This window comes from Mus caroli, chromosome 14, assembly GCF_900094665.2.
Source record: "Mus caroli chromosome 14, CAROLI_EIJ_v1.1, whole genome shotgun sequence".
In the NCBI taxonomy this organism is placed as follows: domain Eukaryota; kingdom Metazoa; phylum Chordata; class Mammalia; order Rodentia; family Muridae; genus Mus; species Mus caroli.
Genome location: NC_034583.1, coordinates 11,475,221 through 11,500,241, shown reverse-complemented (window position 1 = coordinate 11,500,241; position 25,021 = coordinate 11,475,221). Strand labels below are relative to the sequence as shown.

General features: G+C 41.2%; 1 protein-coding gene across 12 annotated transcripts in view; it reads left to right on the top strand.

Moving 5' to 3' along the window:
* Positions 1 to 25,021, top strand: part of Ube2e2 (ubiquitin conjugating enzyme E2 E2) — a 300,978-nt gene that overhangs the window by 166,302 nt on the left and 109,655 nt on the right. For 3 of the 12 annotated variants that reach the window (XM_029468987.1, XM_029468986.1, XM_029468984.1), the window contains exon 4: positions 14,326 to 14,412. The exons of 7 other annotated variants lie outside the window; for them this stretch is intronic. In XM_029468987.1, coding sequence (XP_029324847.1) covers positions 14,326 to 14,412 — 87 coding nt within the window. Of the gene's footprint in view, positions 1 to 14,325; positions 14,413 to 18,447; positions 18,780 to 25,021 lie in introns of those variants that run through there. 2 more of the 12 variants (XM_029468985.1, XM_029468994.1) reach the window with 2 other exon arrangements.

Here is a 25,021-nt window from a genome sequence, read left to right as displayed (position 1 = left end):
CTATATTTGGGTCCTTTCAGCAAAATCTTGCTAGTGTATGCAATGGTGTCAGCGTTTAGAAGCTGATTATGGGACGGATCCCGTGGGTAGGGAAGTGGGGGGGCGCTATGGGGGACTTTTGGGATAGTATTGGAAATGTAATTGAGGAAAATATGTAATAAAAATATAAAAAAAAAAAAAAAGTTTAAGTAAAGGCCAAAGTCATGCAAGTGTAAGCAGTCAGCTGTGGTCCTGCCTGTCATTGACACCTCACCCCTGCCTTTCAAGGGGTAACCTTTCAAGGAGTAACCTTTCAAGGAGAGAAATTTCTTCTTTGGTTGGTGCAGGCTATAGGCTTTTCTCTTTTCCCAGCATGACATTCTAGGGATAATTCCAGGTTTTTTTTACACTCCATTGTTTCCAAAGTCTGATAGCCAAAGTAAAGGCCACAAATATCTCTTTAGAATATTTTCATCCACAATGACACATCCTCACTTGGCAGTTGTGTTGAGAATGACCTTCTAAGTCACTTCGACATTCAGTTGGGGGCAGTTAGGGGATAGTTGGAGTATATTTCATCTTTTTAAAGGTTTTAATTTTTTTGTGAATTTTATATAGTAGTACTATATAGATCTGTTTCACCTTTCCTCCCAACATTCTGTGCTCCCTTCCCAAATTCATGAACTTTTCCTCTTTAATTATTACTGTGACATGCACAAACACACACACACACACACGTATATGTTATATGTTGTATGTGTGTATATATGTATATGCATAAATGTATATACCACCTACTGAGTACTAAGTTCATTTAGCATTGTCCATATGTACATGTGTCCAAAGCTGACAGACCACTGAGGATTGCTAAAGTATGTGGGAGCTCATTCCTGGAGGAAACTGAGCCTCTACTATATTTCAGACACCACTGCACACTTGCAGCTCTTCATCTAGGGGTTGGACCTTTTGGAAATCCCCTCATCCACATTGGCATGTTGTCACTGGGAGTGAATGGCTGCACTTTTCCTAGTGTCAGAGCACACCATCAAGCAGCAGGCATCCTGATCCCTCTTCTACAGTGTTCTCTAAGCCTTCAGTATAGGGATCTCTTTGCAGTTCTCTGCGTTCTGACCAGCTGTAGATCTCTGTAGGAGTCTTCATCTGTTAACAAAAAGAAGCTTCTCTGATGAGCGATGAAAGCTACAATTGTCTACAAGTGATAAGGATCAGTATTTAGAAATTTAGTAAGTAAAAATTAGTAATTAGAAAAATTAGTAATTTAGAAATTACATTAGTTTAGGGAGATGGCAGAAGTTCACATTGTCCTTTATGATCTGTGACATCTCTCCAGCAGCAAGTATTGATGAAGTTTGTACGTATCAATCATGAATTCCATCAAGCATCAGAAGGTATCCAATCAGACAGCCTTTGGCTACCTTCAGGATACAGGTACCACTGGTACACCTTTAGGGACATCTTACCAGACTTACCATGTTTGTGGATCATGGACTTTACAGATGTAGGACTGCCAGTTGTTCCTCTCCCTTCGCAGCATGCTTTACTATTAGCACCTTTCAATACTTTGATGCATTCCTTGAGGATCAGTTCCCCAAGTGACTTCCTTCATCCAGCTGTCCCCCACTCCTAATAGATTATGCAGCATGAAGTCATTGATGAAGGCAATATTCCCATGATGCAGTCACCTATCGGCACACAACCAAGTAGGGTCAAGTGTTTAACACAAGAGGCTTTTGAAATGTCTTATATAAACCACAGCAGTTGGTCATAGTAAACCTCTTTCAGAAGGTGAGATTTTAAAGCTACAGATGAAATTTTTAAGAATGATCATGTTACTATCTCTGGATTAGAAGAAGAACCAACTAGAGTGGATGGCTGGCATCTGTTCTTCTTCATAGGAAACAGAAGAAAAAGAGTCATTTCATAGAAGAAAATGAGGCCTACTGAGGCTGGAGAGTGAGTAGAAGGCAATCACACATCATCTGGTAGGCTAGCTAGGAACCATGAGTGAAGATAACCAAACCTGGGTGGCAATGGCAGCTAGTGGGTCTTGTTTCATTACAATGTATACCAAGTACCCTGATAAGCACATTGTCCTAGCCATTCAAAATTTTATTCTCAAATCCTTCATGGGTACATATAATCAGTTCCACTTTCAAATGTTAAAAACCAAGGCTCAGAGAGGAGTCTCTCTATTAAAGTTAGATTGTTCATAACAGGGCGAAATTTTAAAATTAATTAATGCTCTGGCCCAATGGGTTCCAAAAGTTGTACTCTCAACTGTTACACAATAAGAACCTGTTATTTCTCACCTCCCTTCCCACTTCTCTCCCTACTCCTTTGACCCTCTAGACCACGATGTCTTCAGTCTCACTAGTCCCAAGACACAGTTGCAGCAGTACAGTGTACTGCTGGAACAGATTTCCAGTCTTGTATTCTTTTCTCAATTATTTTTCCCATTCATCTTTTCCTGCTTTTTGCTGCATCTCTTTGCAAAGAGCCTTTTGAGTTGGGCTGAGGCATTGAAGGGCAGATTCCTGGCAATGCCATATTCAGGAAGAGCTTGGTGGTTTCAGGTTCATCAGGGTGAGCTTGTCACAGGAAGCACAATGGGGAAAGTGGAATGACGCCAAATACTTAGAAGTGTCCTGGTTGATGTTAGTTAGCAGACCTACCTCCAAGTAAGAACTAAGTGTATCAGGACTGATATGTTTTCATTGAGGAACTGAAAAGTCAGTAATTCAGAAATTTCTTTCACCGTGTGCCTCGAAGATTCTCAGCATCTTTAGTTTGGAAATTATGTATAAACAACATAAATGACTGCTTTCCTTTAGATGCTTATAGAAAGTGTCATGTGATATGACATTTTTCTTTGGGTATTTAGTACTGCATTTCTCAGCTGTTGGGAGAAGGGCTATATAGCTAGCACCAAGACTTACATCCCTCACCTCAGAGCAGTCACCTGAGGCTCAGGGTGATCCCATGTGGATGTCCTACCCCACCCCTCTTCCTATGACTCTGGGCCTCAGGCTGCTGGGGAAGAGAGGATAGGGGAAACCTGCAGTCCATGGCAGGGCCTACCACTAGAAAGTGAGTAGCAGACTGTTTGCCTGGAAGATGTTAGATCTCACTGTGCAGATGGTTAAGACTTAAACCAAACTGACAACAAAATTTCATGAAATTAGCCAAAATAGAGAAGCAAGAAAAAACTAAATTTAATTTGACTTTCAGAAGAAATGTAATGATTTTTGCAATTTTCTTTTAATGTGTACTTTGTAGTACTTTCTCATGGTTTAGAGAATTTACATCTTCAAACATTCTGTTTTGATATCTGTGATCCAGTAAGATAAGTCCTTTGCCATTAATTACCAACAATGACCTTGTGTTTTATTTGCCTGTGAACAGTTACGTTGTATGGAAGAGTTCTTTGTTGACCCTCAGTGGACATAATTGTTTCTTTGTTTTTTGTTTTTGTTTTTTATAGTTAGCACTGCAGCCTGTAGCATCACTGACATCATAACTCTAATGTGTATGTTGACTGATAAAGGACAGTAGTGACTTTGAAAACAGAGAACAAACAGTAACTTCCATTTCCAGCCAAGAAAAGAAGCAGGAAACCTGAGTAACCAAAAAGTAGTCCTCACTGTATTGTCAGCATCACTTTGTCTGCTGCATATACACTGAGGGGAAGGTTTGGGTTAGAACAGTGTGACCTAAGACAGATCTTAGTGCCATGTACACTCAGGAGCAGGCTGGGGTGGAACAGTGTGACCTTGAGACAGGTCCTAATGCCAAGTATACTCAGGGCAGGTTCTGATAAGAGCAGTGTGACCTTGAGTCGGTTCCTAGTGCCATGTACAGTCAGAGGCAGGCTCTGGGTCAGAATAGGGTGACCCTGAGACAGATCCTGCAGCTGCCTGTTCCCACCACACTTCTCCTTGGACATCACTTTCTAAGAAAACAAATGTCAAAATTTTCAGTCATACTGAACCATTAGCCATAAACATAGTAACAACAAGATTCCATGTGTAAGGATACTTTATGAGAAGTATTTCCATCAGTGTTTTTTGAACACTGGCTTCTTATATAACTACACTTAAATTAATTTTATGACAATTTTTTGACTTCTCTTCCTATTCCACCATTTCCGTTTATTTTTATGACATGGCACTGGTCTATTTATTAAAATAAATGTCTATGCCAGGTGTGGTGGTACTGTAATGGTCCAGACTTTGCCAAAGAATGATAACCCAGGACTCAAATAGTATGTAAAAGCAGAGTTTTATTCTGCAGAAGTCCAGCATGCTGGTGTCTCCCATTACCAATAGAGAAACAACCAAGTGAGCTCGCAGGCCTGATTTGAAGGGGGATTCTGAGGTAGGTGGGCTTTGTCTTGCTCCATCTCTAGGGACTTTCCATTACCAGGGTGTAGGGGCTGGAAACTGTTGCTGAGGAAGTCTAGAAACTGTTGCTGACCCATTGTCCTTGCCTCAGACCAGGTAGTGGGGCACTTCTGAGGCATGGACTTGCCTAGACTTACCCAGTTCTTGGAAACAGAGATTTAGGCTTTGTCTCCTAAATTGCCAATTTGAAGCCTGTTGTGAAGTCAGCCTAGCTTTCTCATTGATACCTTTGATCTGTCAGAGTTTCTCACATACCTTTGATCTGTCAGAGTTTGAAACCAGCTGGTTTACATGACAAGTTCTAAGCCAGCTAGAGTTACATAGTGAGATCATGCCTCAAAAAGCAAGCAAAAACAATTTTGTCCAGCTCAATGGATTATTTCTGTAGTGGTAATGATCATTGAGCCTCGTTATTCAGAGCCCACACTCCTAGCATTACTAAACTTTGTCAGATAGCTTAATAATTTCTACCCTAGTAGAGATCAGGGACCATGAATTCATTTGTTGTTTGCATTGAATGTCGTACTTGGGTAACTGTTAGAAACATAGCATTTGAAACTGTACAAGTAATAGATTAAAACTTCCTAATGTTTTTTTAAAAACTGTTGTCAATGGTTTTATTTATAGCCTGAAATATCTTCTTTATACAGGTTTTTGTTGAAATCAGCATGCTTCTCAGATTAAAAAACAAAAAACAAAAAGATTTCTGTGCTTTATGTTAAAAATAATTGTTGATTCTAGCATCCAAATATTTTCCCAGCTTAATATGTTTACATTCTGAATTCCTATGACAAGAAATAACTGTCTCCTGAGAGATCCTGCCAGAGCCTTATAAATACAGAGGCAGATGCTTGCAGCCAACCATTGGCCTGAGTGCAAGGTCCCAAATAGAGGAGTTAGAGAAAGGACTGAAGGAGCTGAAAGGGTTTGCAATCCCATAGAAAGAACAACAATATCAACCAACCTGACACACACCCAGAACTCCTAAGGACTAAGCCACCAACCAAGGAGTACACATGGCTTCAGTTGCATATGTAGCAGAGGACAGCCTTGTCAGGCATCAATGGGAGGAGCGGTCCTTGGTCCTATGGAGGCTTGATAGATGCCCCAGTAGACGGGAATCAAGGGGAAGGGGCCTCATAGAAGCAGGGAAGGGGGGGGGGGTCGAAGAGGGGAACCGGGAAAGGGGAATTTGAAATATAAATAAAGAAAATATCCAATTTAAAAAAATAAGAAGAAAAAATATTCCTGTGAATTTCATCACTTTGTAACACCATCAGATTATATTATATCATTGCAAGTTATTACAGACAAGGAAATGGAGCTGTACATAGTTAACTCAGTCCATTTTTACAGCTCTGTTCAACTGGGCCATTTGGTAATAAAATCTTCCATTTACACTTTGTCTCTAGTGTGAAGTCATTTTTCTGATTTTGAATAGTGTGGAACAAAGGTAGGACTTAACTGATAGGTGATGTTGTTATAACTAGTATGTTTTTGAAAAATACCTTTCTACAGCCATTTGCTATATGTAATGGTTTGAATGCAAATGGCCTCAATAGGCTTATATGTTCAAATACTTGGTCCCCAGTTGGTAGAACTATTTAGGAAGAGCTATGGCCTTATCGGAAGAAATGTGTCACTTGGGTCTGGCTTTGAACTTTTATGAGCCTGTGTCATTTTCATTTATCTCTCTTTGTGTCATGCTTGTGGTTTAGTGAACTGTGAGTTCTCATCTACTGTTCCAGTGCCATGCTTGTCTGCCTTCTGCTATGCTCCCTGCCATGATGGTCATGGACTCTAGCCCTCTGGAACTGTGAGCTCCAAATTGAATCTTTTTCTTTTATAAGTTGCCTTTGTTGTGATGTTTTGTCACAGCTACAGAAAAATAACCAAGGGATCTATTATATTTTAAGATTTACAAATACAGAACAGCGTATTGGGTTTGAATTCTGAATCTCTCCAAATTTGGACTTGATATCTAATCCTCTAGACTATAAAGGGAATAATATGCCTGCCTCGTTAACATATAAGAATGAAATGAGGTACTGCTGCTAATGTGTTCCCCTGTCCTGATAGTCCCAGACTTTGTTGGTCCAGAACAATCACATTCACCCTCCTAACATATACAATCCATCAAGGGGGTCCTCAGGCTGTGTGAAGAGTCCTGTGTGGCTGATGTCACACAGAGCTCAGACTTGTTTTCAGGTTAACTTTTTACCAGATATGTATGAGGCACCTAGTTTGCTCCCCACACTGTAAAAATTAAAAAAAAAAAAAAAAAAAAAAAAAAAAAGAAAGAGAGAGAGAGAAAGACAGACAGACAGACAGACAGACAGAAAGAAAGAAAGAAAGAAAGAAAGAAAGAAAGAAAAGAAAAGAAAAAGAAAAAAAGTTGAGAGACTTTCCTCAATGAATTGGGTGAGATACAGTGGAAGAGTGCAGGGGTCCAGGCTCCCACTGGGCAACACAAGAGGAGCAGCAGGTTCCCTGAGGCAGACAAGCTCACTTGGCAGAAGATGCTACAGTATGATGTGGAGACTTCAGTTTCCAACGTTGTCCACATTAAGGCATATATAAATTTACATACCCTTCCTTTTTGAGACAGCTTTTAACCCCCAGTGAGATTGTAGTGCAAATCAACAAATTTGTGGCAAGGTCGCCTCTGATTTTACTAAGGACCATGCTAAAATCTCAGCCTCTTTTAAGTGCACATTCTTCAGTGACAATTTTCTAAGGATTTAAAATATGTTTGTTAAAACAATAAATAAGTAAGTCTTGAGGGCCTAGAGAGATGGCTCAGCATTTAAGAGTACTTGCTGCTTGGGAGGGGAATGTGAGTTCAGTTCCCAGCATGTACATGGCAGATCACAGCAGTCTATACCTTCAATTCCAGGAGATCCAACCCTCTCTTCCAATTTGCAAAGACACTGCATGCACATGGTATGCATACATATATACACCTACACATGAAATAAATGTAAAGAAACCTTTTTGGTTTTAAGTGAACAGAATGGGATGAGGTTCAGTAATTCACTATGCCTGAGGCCCAAGGTTTGATTCCCCAGTGCCATGAAAAAAAAAGTAAATAAGTAAACATGAATAAAGAGAAACAAAAACCTGAATTTCAAACCAGCTCACTTAGAATTTCTGTACTGTTGTTTTTTTATACCAGCTTGCCGGAAGGGAAAAACACTTTCCATCCCTTTCCAGGGTCACTCAATGTGGAGGAAATCGCTAGCATGTTCTTATTTGTGTTACCTCTATCTTTTTTTTTTCTTTTTAAGATATTTTCTTTATATACATTTCAAATGCTACCCTGAAAGTTCCCTATACCTTCCCCCCACCCTGCTTCCCTACCCACCCACTCCCACTTCTTGGCCCTGGCATTCCCCTGTACCAGGGCATATAAAGTTTGTACTACCAAGGGTGTTGCCTCTATCTTAAGCATCAGTCTTTCGTGATTCTTTTAGTTCTTCTTTTTAGAGTGCAAGAAACAGCCTCTGGGGCCTGTCAGATCCTGGCTGTTACATATTTGGTGTATGAACTCAGGTTAATGGATGTAACCTTTTATGTTAGTGACCCTCATCTGGCCTCTATTCCCTGCCCATGGCCTTTCTTAGCAGATGTCTCATACTCCTTCTGTATGTAGATTCCTGGGGTTCTGCTGGAGCCTTAGCTCAGTCCCACAGGCTTCACACGATTGCCCTCTGCTCCAGTCCACCTACACATTGCCTGGCCTTCTGTTTGATGTCGCCGTGCAGATTTCTGTGATTCAATGTATAAAGCTTACATTCTACATGCCTGCAAAACTGGCATCATATTGATAGTGCCAAAGTCCTGCCAACATGAACTGTGACCCCAGGATCCCCTCTAACTTCAGCTGCTACAGCCTTTGTGTGCCTAGAAAGCTAAACACTGGAGAACAATCCCAGGGAAATCATTCCTACATGTTTCTGGGCAAGGAGGATCCCCTAGAGCTGTCTTCCCCCAAAATGTCTTAGAACTAGATTTTACACTTTTCCACTCTTATGGGCTGTAATGGATGGGTTGTGCTGATTCATAAGATGTCCTTAAGGCATTTTTCCATTGGTCTTGCTACAAATAACTTGTCATAATATCTTTAAAAACCACCCTTGCTGGTGATGACTTTAAGCATGCTTCTTCCTAGGCCAAGGCACAGTTTTCAGACCTTTATATTATAACTTTTCATGTAAGTCTGGCAAAAAAAAAAAAAAGCAACACTCACTCTCCCATGACCTGAACACTGCAACATTTTTAAATGGTCTCCACCAGATGAATTAGTCAGCTGCCTTGACATTCTCAGCCTTGCACGGTTGCAGCACATGTAGCTAAAACAGAAATGCATGGATTCTGCATTTCAAGAGAGTATCCATACCCACCTCTGAAACCTTATCAGCATGATCTGTCTTAATTCCTTTCACTTCTGGCCATACAAGTCCTTATCATCAGTGTCCACTAAGACATTATTCATCCTCTCAGATAATTAGTAGCATCTTGAATGCTTTCCAAACTCATCCCCAGAAAAATGCCAAAAGCTTCTGAACTATATCATTGCCTAGTACAGTGACAACAATAATCTACTTCTCTTTATATATTCTCTGTGTTAGGTTAACCTTCCAAGGCCATGAAAAATACCTGAGGTGATAAGTAAGATAATAAGTAAGAGAGATTCCTCTTGGTTCTAAGTTTTCAGGGTTATAAGTTCACAGTTGCCAAGGTCACCATCAAGAGCATGGTGAGCACTGATCATCAGCCACAAGAGGGCCTGGCCTGCTCCTGCTGCTGTGGTTGGGACACTGAATCACATCATTTAGAGCACTCATGAGGCAATAAAGCAGTCAAGGAAGTCTCTGCTGTGCTCTAGTGTGTTGTTTGAATATGAATATCCCTCATAGGCTCATAGGTATGACCTTAGTCACCAGTACTACGTAAGAAGGATTAGAAGGTGTGGCCTTGTTGAAGAAAGTACGCCACTAGGGGTGTGCTTTGAGATTTTAAAAGCCCATGTCAAGCCCACTTCTCCCTCCTATCTGTGGATCTGGATATAGAACTCGCAGATACTTCTCTACAGATATGTCTGCCTTGTATGCTGCCATACGTCCTACCAGGATAGCAATAGACTAAACCTCTGAACCTATAAGTCTGTCCCACTTAAATGTTTTAAGAGTTGCCTTGGTCATGATGTCTCTTAACAGCAATAGAAAACTGCCAAAGACAGAAGTTGGTACCAGGAGTAGGGTATTGCTGTGACAGGCCTTACCATGCAGCTAGTTGGTGAAATGTGACTTTAGATTAGGACAGAATTTGAACATTTTAAGCAGAGCTTACTAGGCCATACTAGTAGGAGTGTATAGTGGTGCTGAGGCCAATGTAGATAAAAATGGAATATCTCAAGAGGTTTCAGAGGGGAATAATATGAGTCAGTATGGCCTTGAGACCATTCTTGTGATGTTTTGGCAAAGAATGTGGCTGCTTTTTGTCCTTTTATGAAAAAAAATCTGCCTGAGGCTAAATTGAAGAATTTTGAATTCATGGCCATGGCAGAGGAGATTTCAGGACAGCCTAGTATTGACTCTGTTATGTGTTTTTTGATGGTCACATTTAGGCAGATCTACAATAAAAAAGAAGAAGCTGAGCAAATATATATATATATATATATATATATATATATATATATATATATATAATGTACAGTTTGAGGATAGATGGAGGACCAGGAAATGTGATGGAGTAAAGTCTGGTGCTCAAAGAGATAAAAAGTTTAAAGAAAACCTGATGCTAAATGAAATAAAAAGATGGTAACCTCAGGGCCAGTTGAGCTTCCAGCTTCTGGAAAGGTAAAGAAAAGCTTAAGCAGTAAAAGGAACCATCAAAACCAGAAGGCTGCTGAAAATGAAATTGCATGAAAAAGGTAACTCCAACCCAGCCAGCAGCAAAACATGGCAGCTTTGGCCATATTGTTCTGGAGGTAGAGTCAAGAATATAGGAAAGAGGATGTGGAATCATCCTTCTCTGCTAAAGTAAATATTTTGAGGCCATGTACATGTCAGGGGTGTTCTGGCATGGAGGCCCAGAGAGGCCATTGCATAAAGCTGTGAAGGTGAAGCCTGGATTGTATTGGAGACTCCCAAGATGTTTGAGATGACAGAGTTGTGGGATACCTGACCAGGAGAGCTGCTAACAGAATATAGAACCAGCCCAAGAAAGAAATGTGTTGCAGTCAACAAAGCTGAAAGGAATTGAAGGTCTGAAGAGCATTGTGACATCAGATATAGAAGTGTAGAATTTGGAGTTTGCTCAGCTGGTTTCTGCTCTTGATTTGGTCCAGCATTTCCTCACTGTACTCCCTTTCTTCCCTTTTGGAATGACATTGTTTATTCTGTGTTACTGTATATTGGCAATCTGCTTTTTTATTTTGATTTTACTTAGGGTTACAGTTAAGAGATTGCCTTAAGTCTCAGAAGAGACATTGAACTTAAACAGGGTTAAGATTCTTACAGACTATGGGAACTTCTGAAGTTGAACTGATGCATTTTTGCGTCATGACATGGACTGACGTGGTATGATAAGACCTTATGATTCTCTATGGAGTGACCCAGTATGACAGGGTGTCATGGTATTCTATAGAGTGACCCAGTATGACACAACATCGTGGTACTGAATAGAGTGACCCAGTATGACAGGGTGTCATGGTACTCTATAGAGTGACCCAGTATGACAGGGTGTCATGGTACTCTATAGAGTGACTCAGTATGACAGGGTGTCATGGTACTCTCTAGAGTGATAAGTATCGTAGAGGGTCATGGTACTCATCATGACATGGCATGACCTGGTATGATGGTGTGTCATGGTGTGATGATATAGATGCCATCCTGGCAGTTCTTGGAATGGCTCACTGTCTGCCCTTGCTCTCAGTAATCAATATGCAGGAAGCACAAGCCAGCAGTGTCAAATCAGACTGAGGTCCATCAATTGGGGATCCACAGCAGTGCTACTGCTAAACTTTGTAAGTTAAAGAAACTACAAAATGTAGTGAAAAGTAGAAAGTAGTCATTGCAGAGTACTGTGCAAAGTAGTTTTTCATTCCGTCAACCACAAGATTGGGCTGGAAAAGTACGTAGTGTCTATTACCTCCTAAGGGCTGCTGAATGCCAGATATGTGTGTGTGTGTGTGTGTGTGTGTGTGTGTGTGTGTGTGTGTATACACACATATATGTATATATGATATTTTGTCAGTTTATGAACATTTTTAACACATCTTTGTTAACCATTGTTAAAATGAATTGTTTTAATTGGAACAAAAGTAAAATCAAAGCTGTTTGTCCTTGATCTATGTAGGGATTTTGGTGTGTGGGTGTGTGTGGGTGGGTGTAAAGTGAGTTAAGTAGTATGTTTAAATACACTGAGTGGCTGTAAAATGAGTTGGTGTAACAAGATCACCATGTAATGCTGGTGTGGAGCCCATATGTAACCAAAGAAGTGGTAAGCTTACTGGAGATAGTTCAGAATTCCTCATGATTATTATAATCACACTGATTTAAAGAAGATGCAGCATATGTAATGCCGGCCTTTATTGATGAAGTACAATGTAATTGCCTGTTCTTCCCACTCTCATTACTTTGAAACCTAGCTGGTGTTTTCTAAAACAAAACATCATTGCTTGTGTTAGAAATTCTTTCGCCTCATAGAGGAGCTTATTGGTTCCCAAAATCATTGGCAAGGCAAAATTCCATTTGACAGTAGTGATGGCAGCGGGCCTAAGTGGGTTTTAGAAAGCTCTCAAAGGCTCTGTGCTCCATCCAGATGGTAAAGTTAGCTATAGAGTGCTAGCAGAATTCCTATTAGTTCATAGTAAATTCAGACAACAAGATTGGAATGTCACTTTTCCAAAATTGTTTGAAAATACAATTCAGCTCCAGCTTTGGACTTGAATTATACTTGTATGCATGACTGTTATTGCCTTGGCTAAGAGGTGAGAGCATCTGTTCCTTCCTGGCCCCTATACTCATTGGCTACTAGGGATGTGTTCTCCATACTCTAGCATTTGGGCCACCTGGGCGAATGAAAGACGTATGAATCCTCAGGCCCCACTCCAGACTAGAGTCAGACACTGAGCAGGGAGCCAAGAACCTCTTGTGTCAGCAGCCTGTCAGGTAGGTCTTTGGCAGCTACCAGTTGAATATTGTTACTTTTTTACAATGATGACCCCCTGGGCAACTGTATGGAAAATTTGACAAATTTGGTGTATTGCATTATAGATAGAGAACCAAAGTATAGATACTAACTGAAAAATTGATCTAAGGGAGACAAGATAGGAAAATTTAAACAATAGAAAAAAAATAATCTAAACTTTTCAGTTTGGTAATCATATAGTACCAGCTACATACAAAATTAAATTAAAATTCCCTTTAGCTTTATAACAGAAAACAGTGGTTCATACCACTAATATAAAAATAAAGATTATATACTTCGTTTCTGGAATAGCATAGCATAACAATGTCATAAACATTAAGCCTTAAGGGAGAGACTGGAAGTGTTAGATTTTAATTCAACCAGTTACTAAGACTGTTTAGCCTTTGTGTTTTGGTGTTTTTCTGCCTTGTCCTTAAGGCCACCCCCATTCTAGTTTCCTTCTCTCCTCCGTTATTGGTGAGTCAGAGGACATTGATGTAGTGCCTTGTTATACAACCTGGGCTCACTATGTGCCCCAGGATGACCTGCAGCTTGAGGCTTTCTGAACTTCCGAAGTGCTACAATTACCTGTGTGTACCACATCTGCCTCCCTTGCTTTTTGCTTCCTCACCTCTTAAAAGGATTTTCTTCCTTGGGAACATCTCCTGGACTCATTCTTCCCCTCAGCCAGCTAATTCTGTAGGCTTTGATTTAAACATCATTTTATCAAAAGTAAATGTCCCTTACCTTTTGTCTGTGAACCTGTGTGCTTCCCCTTTCTCACACCATACCATTATAGAGGAATTGCTTATGCTTGCCTCTCAAATATATAGTAGGCCTAATAAAGTCAGAGATTATCCTTGGCTGCTCAGGACTTACCACGTGCACTAAAAAAAACTGAGCATGTGTCATCACCACCCCGATAGCCAGCAAGTAGCATTCAGCAGACAAGAGTGGTCACATATGTGTATTCCTATGTATTCTGTATACCTTGTTGTTTTTACATTTCCCCCATCTTTTTGTGTTTGAAATGGAGAACTCATAATGGCTCACTGGACTGCTTCGGGGGGACTTCTTGCTGTGTCTCATCTGTGTCTGTGTAGGGCCCAGGCAATGGTTATCCCAATATGCAAGAACTTGGCATGAGGATTCCACCTTAGTGTGAAAGAGCCTGTTCTGTAGCTCTTTCCTCTGTGCTGAAAATGCCAGTGCATTCTAGATTCAGAGCATCCATGACCACCCACATGACTCACAAGAACAAGCTTAAAATCAGGATGGCTACTTTACATTCCGTCCTGGAGAAAATGGAGCAGGTCAGGACTTGGATGGCCTTCATTAGATCTTTAGGAAGTCACTCACCTCCCCAAGATTTTATGAGACAAACAGATGTCTGGGGTATAGCTCAGTAGTACAGCTGCTCCTAAATTGTCCAAGAGATTTGCTGATGATATTTGAATTACTCACACTCTATTATGTAGCCCCATTAAGGTCATTACTTTACCACCTGAACTTGCAAGGAATCCCTTCTTTGATCAGTTGGTGTTCTCTACACTAAAGGCTTCCAAATATCTTAGACTTAATTCTAAGGTTGTATTGCCAAGATATAATTCCACTTCGGTCCCGCTGGGTGGAGGAACATTTCTGTTTCTGAAATTTATGACTTTGTGGGAGTCATTTCAATAAATAAATGTAACCTTTTCTGATTTCTGAAATTATATTTTTCTTCCAGCAGAGTTGTCATGCAAGATTATCACTGGAAACATTTTGTTAAAAACCAGGTCATTAGGCATTCTGTTCCCAAGAGCTTGTTGTGGAGGTGAGAGAACTTTCTTCTTTCTACCTATGCAGACACCCTGGTCTTCAGAGCATCAGAGGGAGATGTGGTGGGCTTCTGTGATTCCCAGAGTGCAGGGTGTATCAGGCCCTGCTCTCTCTGTGCTGATGATGCTTAAATATGGCTAAGAACCTCTGACAGTAAGGCCATCTTAACAAGAGTGTAGCACTTACCCAGGCTTTCTGCTTCTTAGTTTCCCAAATGTTACTTTCTGAACTAACTTGTGGTAATTCCTACGCTTTGCCCTCCATGGCTATGCAGAGAGGTTTTCTGCATGCCTCCACCTTAAGTTCTGTGTGGACAGTGATGGCTATCAGCACCTAACGCTTTATCTTAGGAAAGAGCTCCTTTAGGATCACCATCACACTGCAAGCCGCAAAAGCCACTATAGGGTCAATTGCACAGGGAATGCCCCCATCAACATCACCCTGGAAGGTCCTAAGAAGTCATGGGTATTGCTTGAGAACTTGCTTGATCACGTAGTAACCTCCTTGAGATTTTTTTCCCTTTGCTTGCTGCTCATAGTCTTGAAACCACCCAGGCCTGACTGTGAGCTCAGAGAACAGGGATATCACAGTTCTCCTCAGCTGTGGCTTCAGCTGGGTGTGCTTCTGACAGATACAAGGAAGCTTCTCTCGGGGCACTTGCTCAGCAGATCTGAGTTGCCTGCTTCTACGGGCAATCCTGAAATTTGTTTGCCCAGTGTCTTATTCAAGTCTGCAGAAGTTGAATAGTTCTATAATATGATTTTAAAACCAGCAGTCAGACAGACAGCTGTTGCTGCTGCGCATTCTGGTCTGCATTCTCAGGAGCTCACTCTCTACCTTGGGCATTTTGATGGAGGCAAATAATAAAAGACAAAGTCCTTGATAAATAATCAAGATGAGCAGCCATCATTGATTATAGAACTTGACATTTTATAACAATAGTTATGCCTACTGGACCTTTGAAGACAGTGTATATGTATGTCCCTAAGTGTAACATCCAACAGAGTTTCCTGTGTGACATGGGAGTCAGTGTGGGTTCATAGAATGCTCATTACAGGCACCCTTGGTCAGATTGCCCAAAAGAAATGTTGTTCATGAAAGAATCAAACTCACAAACTTCTATTAGAAGTCCCATCTTTCTCTCGTCATAATGGTGTTACTTGGAAAATTAATCTTAATTGATAATCTGTCATTTATAGATCAATTTTAAAACCTCTATATCAAATAGGGAAAATGGAGGATTTATTTTTTTTCTTGCTTGTTGTTGTTTTTCATGGTGATGGTGTATGTTTGTGGTGTGTGTATGTGTGTACACAAGCATACACATGTCTACATACCCACCACAGCACATATGTGAATATCAGAGGACAACTTGTGAGAGTCAGTTCTCTTCTTCTACCATGTGTGTCCTGGGTATCAGTCCCAGCACCAAGTGTTGTCACACACTGATGCATCTAACTTCCCCAGATGAGCCTTTTCATGTAGGTTTTGGAAATGAGACCCAAAGTAGTTGGAAGCATGAGGGAAAATATCAGGAAATAACCCTTCTAGTTAATGGTGCTAGATAGTCTGCAAGTGCCTGCTTCTGGGGTCTGTATTGTAAGGATAAAGGATGTTCAGAGATGCCACTTCCAAGATCCTAACTCTGGTTCTTACAGTGGTCCTTGCAGTCTATACCAGACCCAGTTGTGAAGAGGCAAGGTTACTCACTCCCATGAGTTGGATCAGATCTGTTATTTATACTCAAAGGTAATGCTAAGTCCAGTTTCTTATAGGATCCCTGATATTCCTATCAGTATAAGAGTGATCTTTCCATGTGACTCTTCTCTGTGCGGAACCTCAGAACTTCTATTAGAGTGTTATCTAATCAGGAACTGTGAGCTGAAAGAAAAGAAAAACTGTTTCTAGCTGTGTAACGAGAAGCACAGGACCTGTAGAGGAAACAGCACACTACATTCATCTCATTCCAAATGCTTAGGGCACAAATGCACAGCAAACAAGATATGTCTTCAGTCAAAAAGGAGGATTTTTTTGAAGGTGGGAACTCCTTGAAGGGGGGCCTAAGACAGGGCTATGCTTCTGGGAGAATCAGCTGCTGTGTTGGGCATTTGCTCTGAAGTAAACCAAGTGACCTCAGACCAATCCTTGAGTGCAATAGCAAAGATTTTAGTCTGTGTTCACAGCAAACATAAACTCTTTAGTGGATATTGGCTGGTATCTGTTTCTATGGACTATTAGTTAGCTAAGAGATAAGATACCAGAAATAAATGCTAGTCACCAAGACTGGTGCTCCCCAAAATGAAGTAGTTACTGAGAAGATGACAGCAGGAAATTTACTGGTCAGAGAATCAAAATGTTATAGGACTGCCAGTAAAAATGAATGGTCTCTGTGTGTGAAGGCATTCAGTAAGTGAAAAGTGGGAGTCATGGTGATCACATCATGCCAGAGAGATAAGTCCTGTAAGTGATGCTTTTTAAGAGCTCATTTTCCTAGATAATGTGGAGAAGAGGTGACAGGAAATACAAATGAAAATGTGAAATCCTAGGTGGAATGCCCCATATTCTAGCAGAGTCCATTCTGCTTACTGTCAGTAGTCCAGAATAGCTAGAGCTGCTTTTCATAAACCAAGAAACCATGATTTTTGATGAATCTTTAAAATTCTGATCAGGTAAGCAAGCATGCCTAAAAACTAGTGTTCTTTCCCATCAGCCTGTGACCTCTGTGCACTTGAGCTGTTCCAAGTCCTCAGCACTATGTAGGGAGAGTGAGAAGGATCCTGAAGCTGCTTTATCTGTGGCTTCTGCAAGATGGGTTCTGATTTTCAGCCAATGGAACAGGAGCTAACATGGAAACTGGAAAAAGAGAGATTTTGACCTTGAGGAACCTATCAAAGCAGACTAGAACTGGCATCAAGTATATGGCAGGTGATGTGTAGCCTGGACTGTCAAGCAAAGGGTTTAGACAGGAGAGATCCCAGTTTCTAGGACCCTGTCAAACTTTTTTTATGTTAAGCCAGTAAGGTAGCATCCTCCATGGGACAAGATAGTTCCTTATTCTTAAAGGCGAAATTTTTTTTTCTGTGTCTACTTTATATATTGGTCTGTGATTCCTGTGACAAATGTCCCATTCAGAGTAAGGAGTAACAACATTTATGATCAAAGGTACAGAATTACTGATGCTGTCCCTAAGTTCTCATAGAGCAGGTTGGCAGCTCACGGTTCAGTGGGGTCCACTTCTAATCCTTCAGCTCCTTTTCTTAGCCATACAGAGGAACATCCTCACCTAGAATCAAAACTCTGCCGTTGCCTTTTCAAACGTGTCTGTTTGAATGTGTGTGTGTGTGTGTGTGTGTGTGTGTGTGTGTGTGTGTGTGTGATCCTTTTCTAACACACACACACACCTTTGGACAAAAATAATATATAAAAAGGAAAAATGTTAATGTATGAATAGGTCTGCTTTTATGTTTCAGTGGTTGGCATTGTATGATGTTTCACCAGGATGGGAATTCATGTGTTTCTCATGTGTTTGCCAGCCTAGATAAGAGACTTGTTCCCTCCTCATTAGTATAACATTTTGTTTATGGGATAGTGGATGAAGGTCAGAGGATGGTGTGCAGTTCTCTCTTTCTATCATGTGGGTCCTAAGGATTAAATGCAGATCCTCACACTTGCTGTGCATTTGCCCACTGAGCAATCCTACCAGTCTCTGGATCTGTTTTATATACTACAGTTTTAAGTCCTGACTACATACCTATTCTGTAGTCTGCCTGTATGTACATGACCAGTGAAGATGCTCATTCTAAATTAGCTGATGTAGCAAGCACTAGGGGAGAGTGTCCTACTAAATCCCACATCCCCTGAGTGTCACCAGTTACACCAGGGCCTCAGGGTGCCTGTCCTTATAACAGGAAGATGCTGCCATAACCCTTGACTGCTCGGATAGCTAGCTGACCTCTTGACTACCAGGAGGGGATGCTACAGACAATTTTGAGATCATTGAGTGTGAACCATATGTACATCTTTCTACATTTCCACAGTTTCTGTTGATGACTGGTTTGGAACATAAAGCAATGTTTTGTAATTGTAATTTGCAGTTATTTATTCTGCTAGATTGGAGAATACCAAATTGTACTCAATATAAGCCTGTAGGGCTTCAGTTTTATATTCAGACAAGTAAGACAAAAAAATAAAAAGAAACTCCATGCAATCTTTAGTAGTTAATGAAAAACCAGTAGAGGCTTACAATTACACTGAAGAACAAACAATTTCCAAACTGAATTCATGTATCCACAACCAGCCATTAAAGAAGCACTCATCTGTGAGGCAAATATACCTTCCTAGGTGGAGAGAAAATATTAATAGGTATGAATGCTCTTGGTTTTCTTGCTTTCTTTGATGCTTTTTCTTTGTCTTTTTATCCTGCATTGACAAAATTTTAATCCTGCTATTTAAATTAATGAGAATTCTTTTTAGACTCTTGGATAAATTATACAATTAATGACATTTTCTCTGCTTCAGACAAAATATTTCATTTAAGAATGAAAAAAGCAAATTGAGCTAATGTATTGTATAAGAGATGTGTAATTATACAGAGTGATGCTAGTTTCCTCTCAACTGGGACCAAGGTATTGGATAGCTATAAGCCTTTACATGGAGTTCAGAGTACAGTGGCATGAACTATATGTAAATAAGGCAGTTTCCTTTGTAATTGAAGAGTTGACTTTACCTGTGATTTGCTATTTACACTGGGCCAGAGATCATGTTTAATTCGGTATCAGATTCAGACGAATGTTTAGTTAACTAATCTTCTAATGATGGCATAGGTTCTTCCAGCAGTAATGCAGGGGAATTTAGAGCAAAATAAACAACTCATTCTCTTCTCCCTACCATGGCCTAAGTCCTATACAAAGTAGAGAGATAGAGAGAGTACAAGGGAGGGCCAGTTCCTCACCATACTTACTAACCATTCCTTAAGAAGCCCTGCTTTCAGGTTTAAGGATTATAAGTAGTTCCATATGGACCTCCTAAGGGACAGCACATTTCCCCATGTTCATTCAGTGTAGTCCCATACTACTAAAATGATCACTTTCAGTGCTGAGAGGAAAAAGGAATAAGCAGGCTCTAGAATAAACCTAGATTCTCAGCCAAGACCTTTCGCTTTCTTCCCTTCCTGCTTTGCTGTTTTTAAACAGAAGTGAATTGCCTCTAAAGGAGCTAGTGAGATGGCTCAGCAGATCAAGACATGTGCCATCAAAGAGTTCTGAGTTTGTTCCTTAGATTCATATGGTGGAAGGAAAGAACTGACTCCTGCATGCTGTCCTCTGACACACCTGAGCTTCCCAGCCTCACCACCACCACCACCACCACCACCACCACCACCACCACTACTACTACTACTGCTACTACTACTGCTACTACTACTGCTACTACTACTACTACACACACACACACACACACACTAAAATATAGTTCTTAAAAGATGGCTAATTATTTTGCAGAGAAAATCTCAGAAGGGATCAAATAGGCTAGAGATGAAAATCAGAAGCAAGGAAGGCTCTACAGAGCATTGTAGGTTGAGCATGGTCTGTACCTGATGGGCAGGGAGGGAGGGCCTTTCTGTGGGACAGAGGTTCGTCCTCAGAGGTAGAGAGGAGGAGGCCTCCCTGGTGGTATCAGGAAGAAGATACTTCTTCTTTTTAGACTCTTATTTAGCTCAATTTGCTTTTTTCATTCTTAAATGAAATATTTTGTCTGAAGCAGAGAAAATGTCATTAATTGTATAATTTATCCAAGAGTCTAAAAAGAACTTCAGAGTCCTGGAGTTCTGTGCTATCTGTCAGATATTTTTGCAAGCAACAGAAATGAAACTCAGACAAGATAAATCAGACTATGTGTATAATTACAAAAGACAGGCTACAAATCTCTAATTCTAGACTCTAATGAGATGAATGAAATAAAAAGATGCTCCATATTCACAGAGAGCATCACCATGCTCTCAGGACTGCTTGGTGTGAGATTCACTGCAATCTCAGATAGAATGTCAACAAATTCCTCTCTTTGCAGACGATTTGTATGGATTGAAAGCAGCATGATGAACCCCTTCCCAGCTGAGTTTCAGTCAAAAGCTTTAATGACCCTGAGAATCTTCATGGATGAATGGGCACACTCATAATTGATCATAGTAGGAATTCATTCTGAAAAGGACAGGGTTCAGGCCTTGAAATGAGAGATCGAAACCGTTTATGCAGTATGTAAGAGTTCAGAGTGTGTGTATAAACTGCCTAAGCTCATCTTATCTCTCCTACCTTTCAATTGAGGCCTCCAGTAAATTATTAACCTTTAACCTTTTGTTTGTTTATATTTCTCAGATAGTGATAAGGGTTAGTGAAGGGATTAAGTTAGTAAAACAATATCTGGCTCCCATTGAACTTTTTAATTTGTTGATGGTGGCAGAGTTTGCTTCCATATGTAGTTAATATTTTTAAAACGTCAGTGTATATCAGAACTAGTCAATAAAATTATGAAATGCTGCATTCCACTGTCAGAATTAAGTGTAGAATTAGCCAGAATTTCTTTTTTTTTTTCAATTTTCCAATTTTTTATTAGGTACTTTCTTCATTTACATTTCAAATGCTATCCCAAAAGTCCCCTATACCCTCCACCCACCCTGCTCCCCTACCCACCCACTCCTACTTCTTGGCCCTGGTGTTCCCCTGTACTGAGGCATATAAAGTTTGCAAAACCAAGGGGCCTCTCTTTCATCATTGAGTGGCCAACTAGGCCATCTTCTGCTACATATTCAGCTAGAGACATGAGCTCTGGGGATATTGGTTAGTTCGTATTGTTGTTACACCTATAGGGTTGCAGATCCCTTTAGCTCCTTGGGTACTTTCTCTAGCTCTTCCATTGGGGACCCGGTGTTCGATCCAATGGCTGACTGTGAGCATCCACTTCTGTGTTTGCCAGGCACTGGCATAGACTCACAAGAGACAGCTATATCAGGGTCCTGTCAGTAAAACCTTGCTGGCATATGCATTAGTGTCTGCGTTTGGTGGCTGATTATGGAATGGATCCCTGGGTATGGCAGTCTCTGGATGGTCCATCCTTCCAACTCAACTTCAAATTTTATCTCTGTAACTCCTTGCATGGGTATTTGTTCCCAATTCTAAGAAGGGGCGAACTATCCACACTTTGGTCTTCCTTCTTCTTGAGTGCCATGTGTTTTACAAATTGTATCTTGAATATGCTAAGATTTGGTAAGATTTGGTCTTCTTATTAAGTCCTGGATTTCTTGGATGTTTTGCATTAGGATCTTTTTGCATTTAGCATTTTCTTTGATTGCTGTCTTCATGTTCTCTGTGGAATCTTCTGCACCTGAGATTCTCTCTTCCATCTCTTGTATTCTGTTGCTGATGCTCGCATCTATGGTTCCTGATTTCTTTCCTAGGGTTTCTATCTCCAGAGTTGTCTCTCTTTGTGATTTCTTTATTGTTTCTACTTCCATTTTTAGATCCTGGGTGGTTTTGTTCAATACTATCACCTGTTTGGTAGTGTTTTCCTGTAACTCGCTAAACGATTTTTCTGTTTCCTCTTTAAAGGCTTCTAGCTGTTTACCTGTGTTTTCCTGTATTTCCTTCTTAAAGTTCTCCATCATCATCATGAGAAGTGACTTTAGATCCATGTCTTGCTTTTCTGGTGTGATGGTTTATCCAGGACTTGCTCTGGTGGGAGAGTTTGGTTCTGATGATGCCAAGTAACCTTGGTTTCTGTTGCTTCTGTTCTTATGCTTGCCTCCTGCCATCTGATTATCTCAAGTGCTTCTTGCCCTTGATATTATATCTGATGGGAGCCTGTCCTTCCTATAATCCTAGTTGATTCAGGACTCCTCAGAATCCAGCTTTCTCTATGATCCTTTGATTGTGGGCTCCTGTGAACCTGAGATTCTGGGTATGTCAGAGTTCTTGGCAGTCAAGCTTCCTCAGAGACCCTGAAATACTGGTGTGACCCAGCTCCTGTTATCCCTGGATCCTGTTATCCTAAGATCTTGGGTGTGTTACAGTGCCTGGAAGTGGTGTCTCCTTTGAGGACTGTGGAGCTGTCTGGTCTGTTTGAAACCAAGGTAGACCAGTACTGATCAAAAGGTACCCAAGCCTCTGGTCAGGAAGGGCTCCAATGTCCTTGTTCCTGCTGTTACAGACCTGAAACAATTGGATTGGAACTGATGTTGTGTTCCAGTCACCCGTGATCCTAAGATTGCATGGAGAGTCCTCTGGGGACTGTGAGGGTGTCCGCCAATTCTGCACCCAAGGTGATCCGACTGGTGCTGGTTCTGATCGGAAGGGACTTGTGCCCCTGGTCAGGCCGGTTTCTGCTTCCCTACTGCTGTCTCAGGTCCCACGCAATTGGATTGGAACCGATGTTGTGTTCTGCTCACCAGTGATGCTAAGATTGAGTGGAGAGTCCTCTGGGGACTGTGGGGCTGTCTGCCGTCTCAGTCCCTAGGTGACCCATTGCTGGCACTGATCGGAAGGGACTTGTCTAGCCAGAGTTTCTTAATAAATGCATGGTAATTATCTGTAACTAACCCTGAGCTTCAAATACAGACTGCAGAAAGCCAGTGTCAATAGCAGCTCTCGTGGCAGTGGGGTACAGTAAGAAAAGTGGTCCCTTGGGAAAAAAAAAACAATCTATTTGTATTTTTTTAATAGAGAACTGGTAGAGTGGAGACTTTAAAAGGTCTTGTGGTGGATGCTTGTCATATAAATAGGATTTAGACAACCTTTCCTGTGAAATGCCATTTCAGATTTGGAGGCCCTTGAAATCCAAGAATGCTCTCACCATGGGGCTGGGGGAGAAGTGTTAGAAAGGTTTCTTCAGGACTCTTTTTTTATGTAGTATGATCGAGGGCTACTTTGGTCCATTCAGTGGATTGTTTAAAGAGGGGCACTCAAAGTTTTCTCCATGAGAAAGGGAAATTAGGGGACTCCATGAATGAGTGATGTCCACCAGCAAGCTTTCTCATGTCTCAGCTGGACTTCGACAGCAAGTACTTCACTTGTTGTCCAGGGCAGCAGCAGTTGACACTCTTGGTTTACTGTCATGGTAACAGCTCTCCCATAGGTTTCCAGTCTCTGGCTGACATCTTTCTACCTGTTGAAGGCCGGACTTTAGGCTCCCAGTTTTCCAAATTAGACTGGAACCAAGGTGTGCTCCAGAGGCTTTCAGCTTACCTGCTTGGCAGCAAACACTATGTAGCCATGCTTAGTGCTTCTGTGAAATCTGCATAAGAACTTTTGTACTGTCCTGCCTTTTGTTATACCCATGGAACAGTTGGCTGGAGAATGAGTCAGATGCTGGTGTGGCACTCTCATTGGTTAAAGAAGAAGATAATATTTCAGCGTTTCAGCTTTCATAGCCATCTCTTCTCAGGAAAAGCATCAGGTCCATTTATTGCATTTTAGTGTAAGGAACCTTTTTTTCTAGACTAGTCCTATTTGTCCTTTTACAAACTTTACAATCACAAATAAATTGCCACGGGGGGGGGGGGGAATCTTCCTTTTTATATAAGAATAGACAGGCAAAAATCTGATCATTAATACATAAGAAATTGATTCCAAACTGGGCCAGGGCCCTGAGTAGACCTTGGGTGCAAACTCCACAGCCACTCCCACAACACCCAGAGGAAGCTCCACTTCCAGGCACTCTAACACACCCAGAATCATAAGATCAGAAGTGAAGAGGACACAACATCTGTCCTAACACTGGGAGTAACTGGGACAAGAAGGATCCAGGAACATGGGAACCCCACCTGACCAGTTGCACATGTTTATTCCAGACTAAGCCGTGACCCTGAGGAGACCTTGAGCATGCACTCCACAACCAATCCTACAACACCAGAGGAAGCTCTACTCCCAGACCCTATAACACTCAGAGGATCTTAAGATCAACATGCCTCCAGCATACCTTGGGCATGAACTCCAAAGCCAGTACCACAACACCCAGAGGAAACTCCACTCCCAGTGGCTCTAACACATCCAGGATCAGAGGATCACAGTATTCCAGGAGCATGGCCACACCATGATCTCAGGATCCCAGAGGCAGCTTGACTCCCAGGAACCCTGACACACCCAGGGTCTCAGGATCACAGGATCCCAGAATCACAGGATCACAGAGACAGCTGGACTATGAGGAGTTCTGACACAATCAGGATCACAAGAAGGACAGGCTCCACTCAGATATAGCAAGGACAGGTAGCACTAGAGGTAACCAGTGGTTAGAAGCAAGCTTAAGAACGGAAGCAACAGAAAACAAAGTTATTTGGCATCATCAGAATCTCTCACCATAGCAAGTTCTGGACAAAACATCACACAGGAAAAACAAGATTCAGACCTAAAATCACTTCTCATGATGATAGAGGATTTTAAGAAGGACATAAATAACTCCTCTAAAGAAATACAAGAACTGGGCCTGGTGGCACATGCCTTTAGTGCCAGTACTCAGGATACAGAGGCAGGCAGATTTCTGAGTCCGAGGCCAGCCTGGTCTACAAAGTGAGTTCCAGTACAGCCAGGGCTATACAGAGAAACCCTGTCTCAAAAAACCAA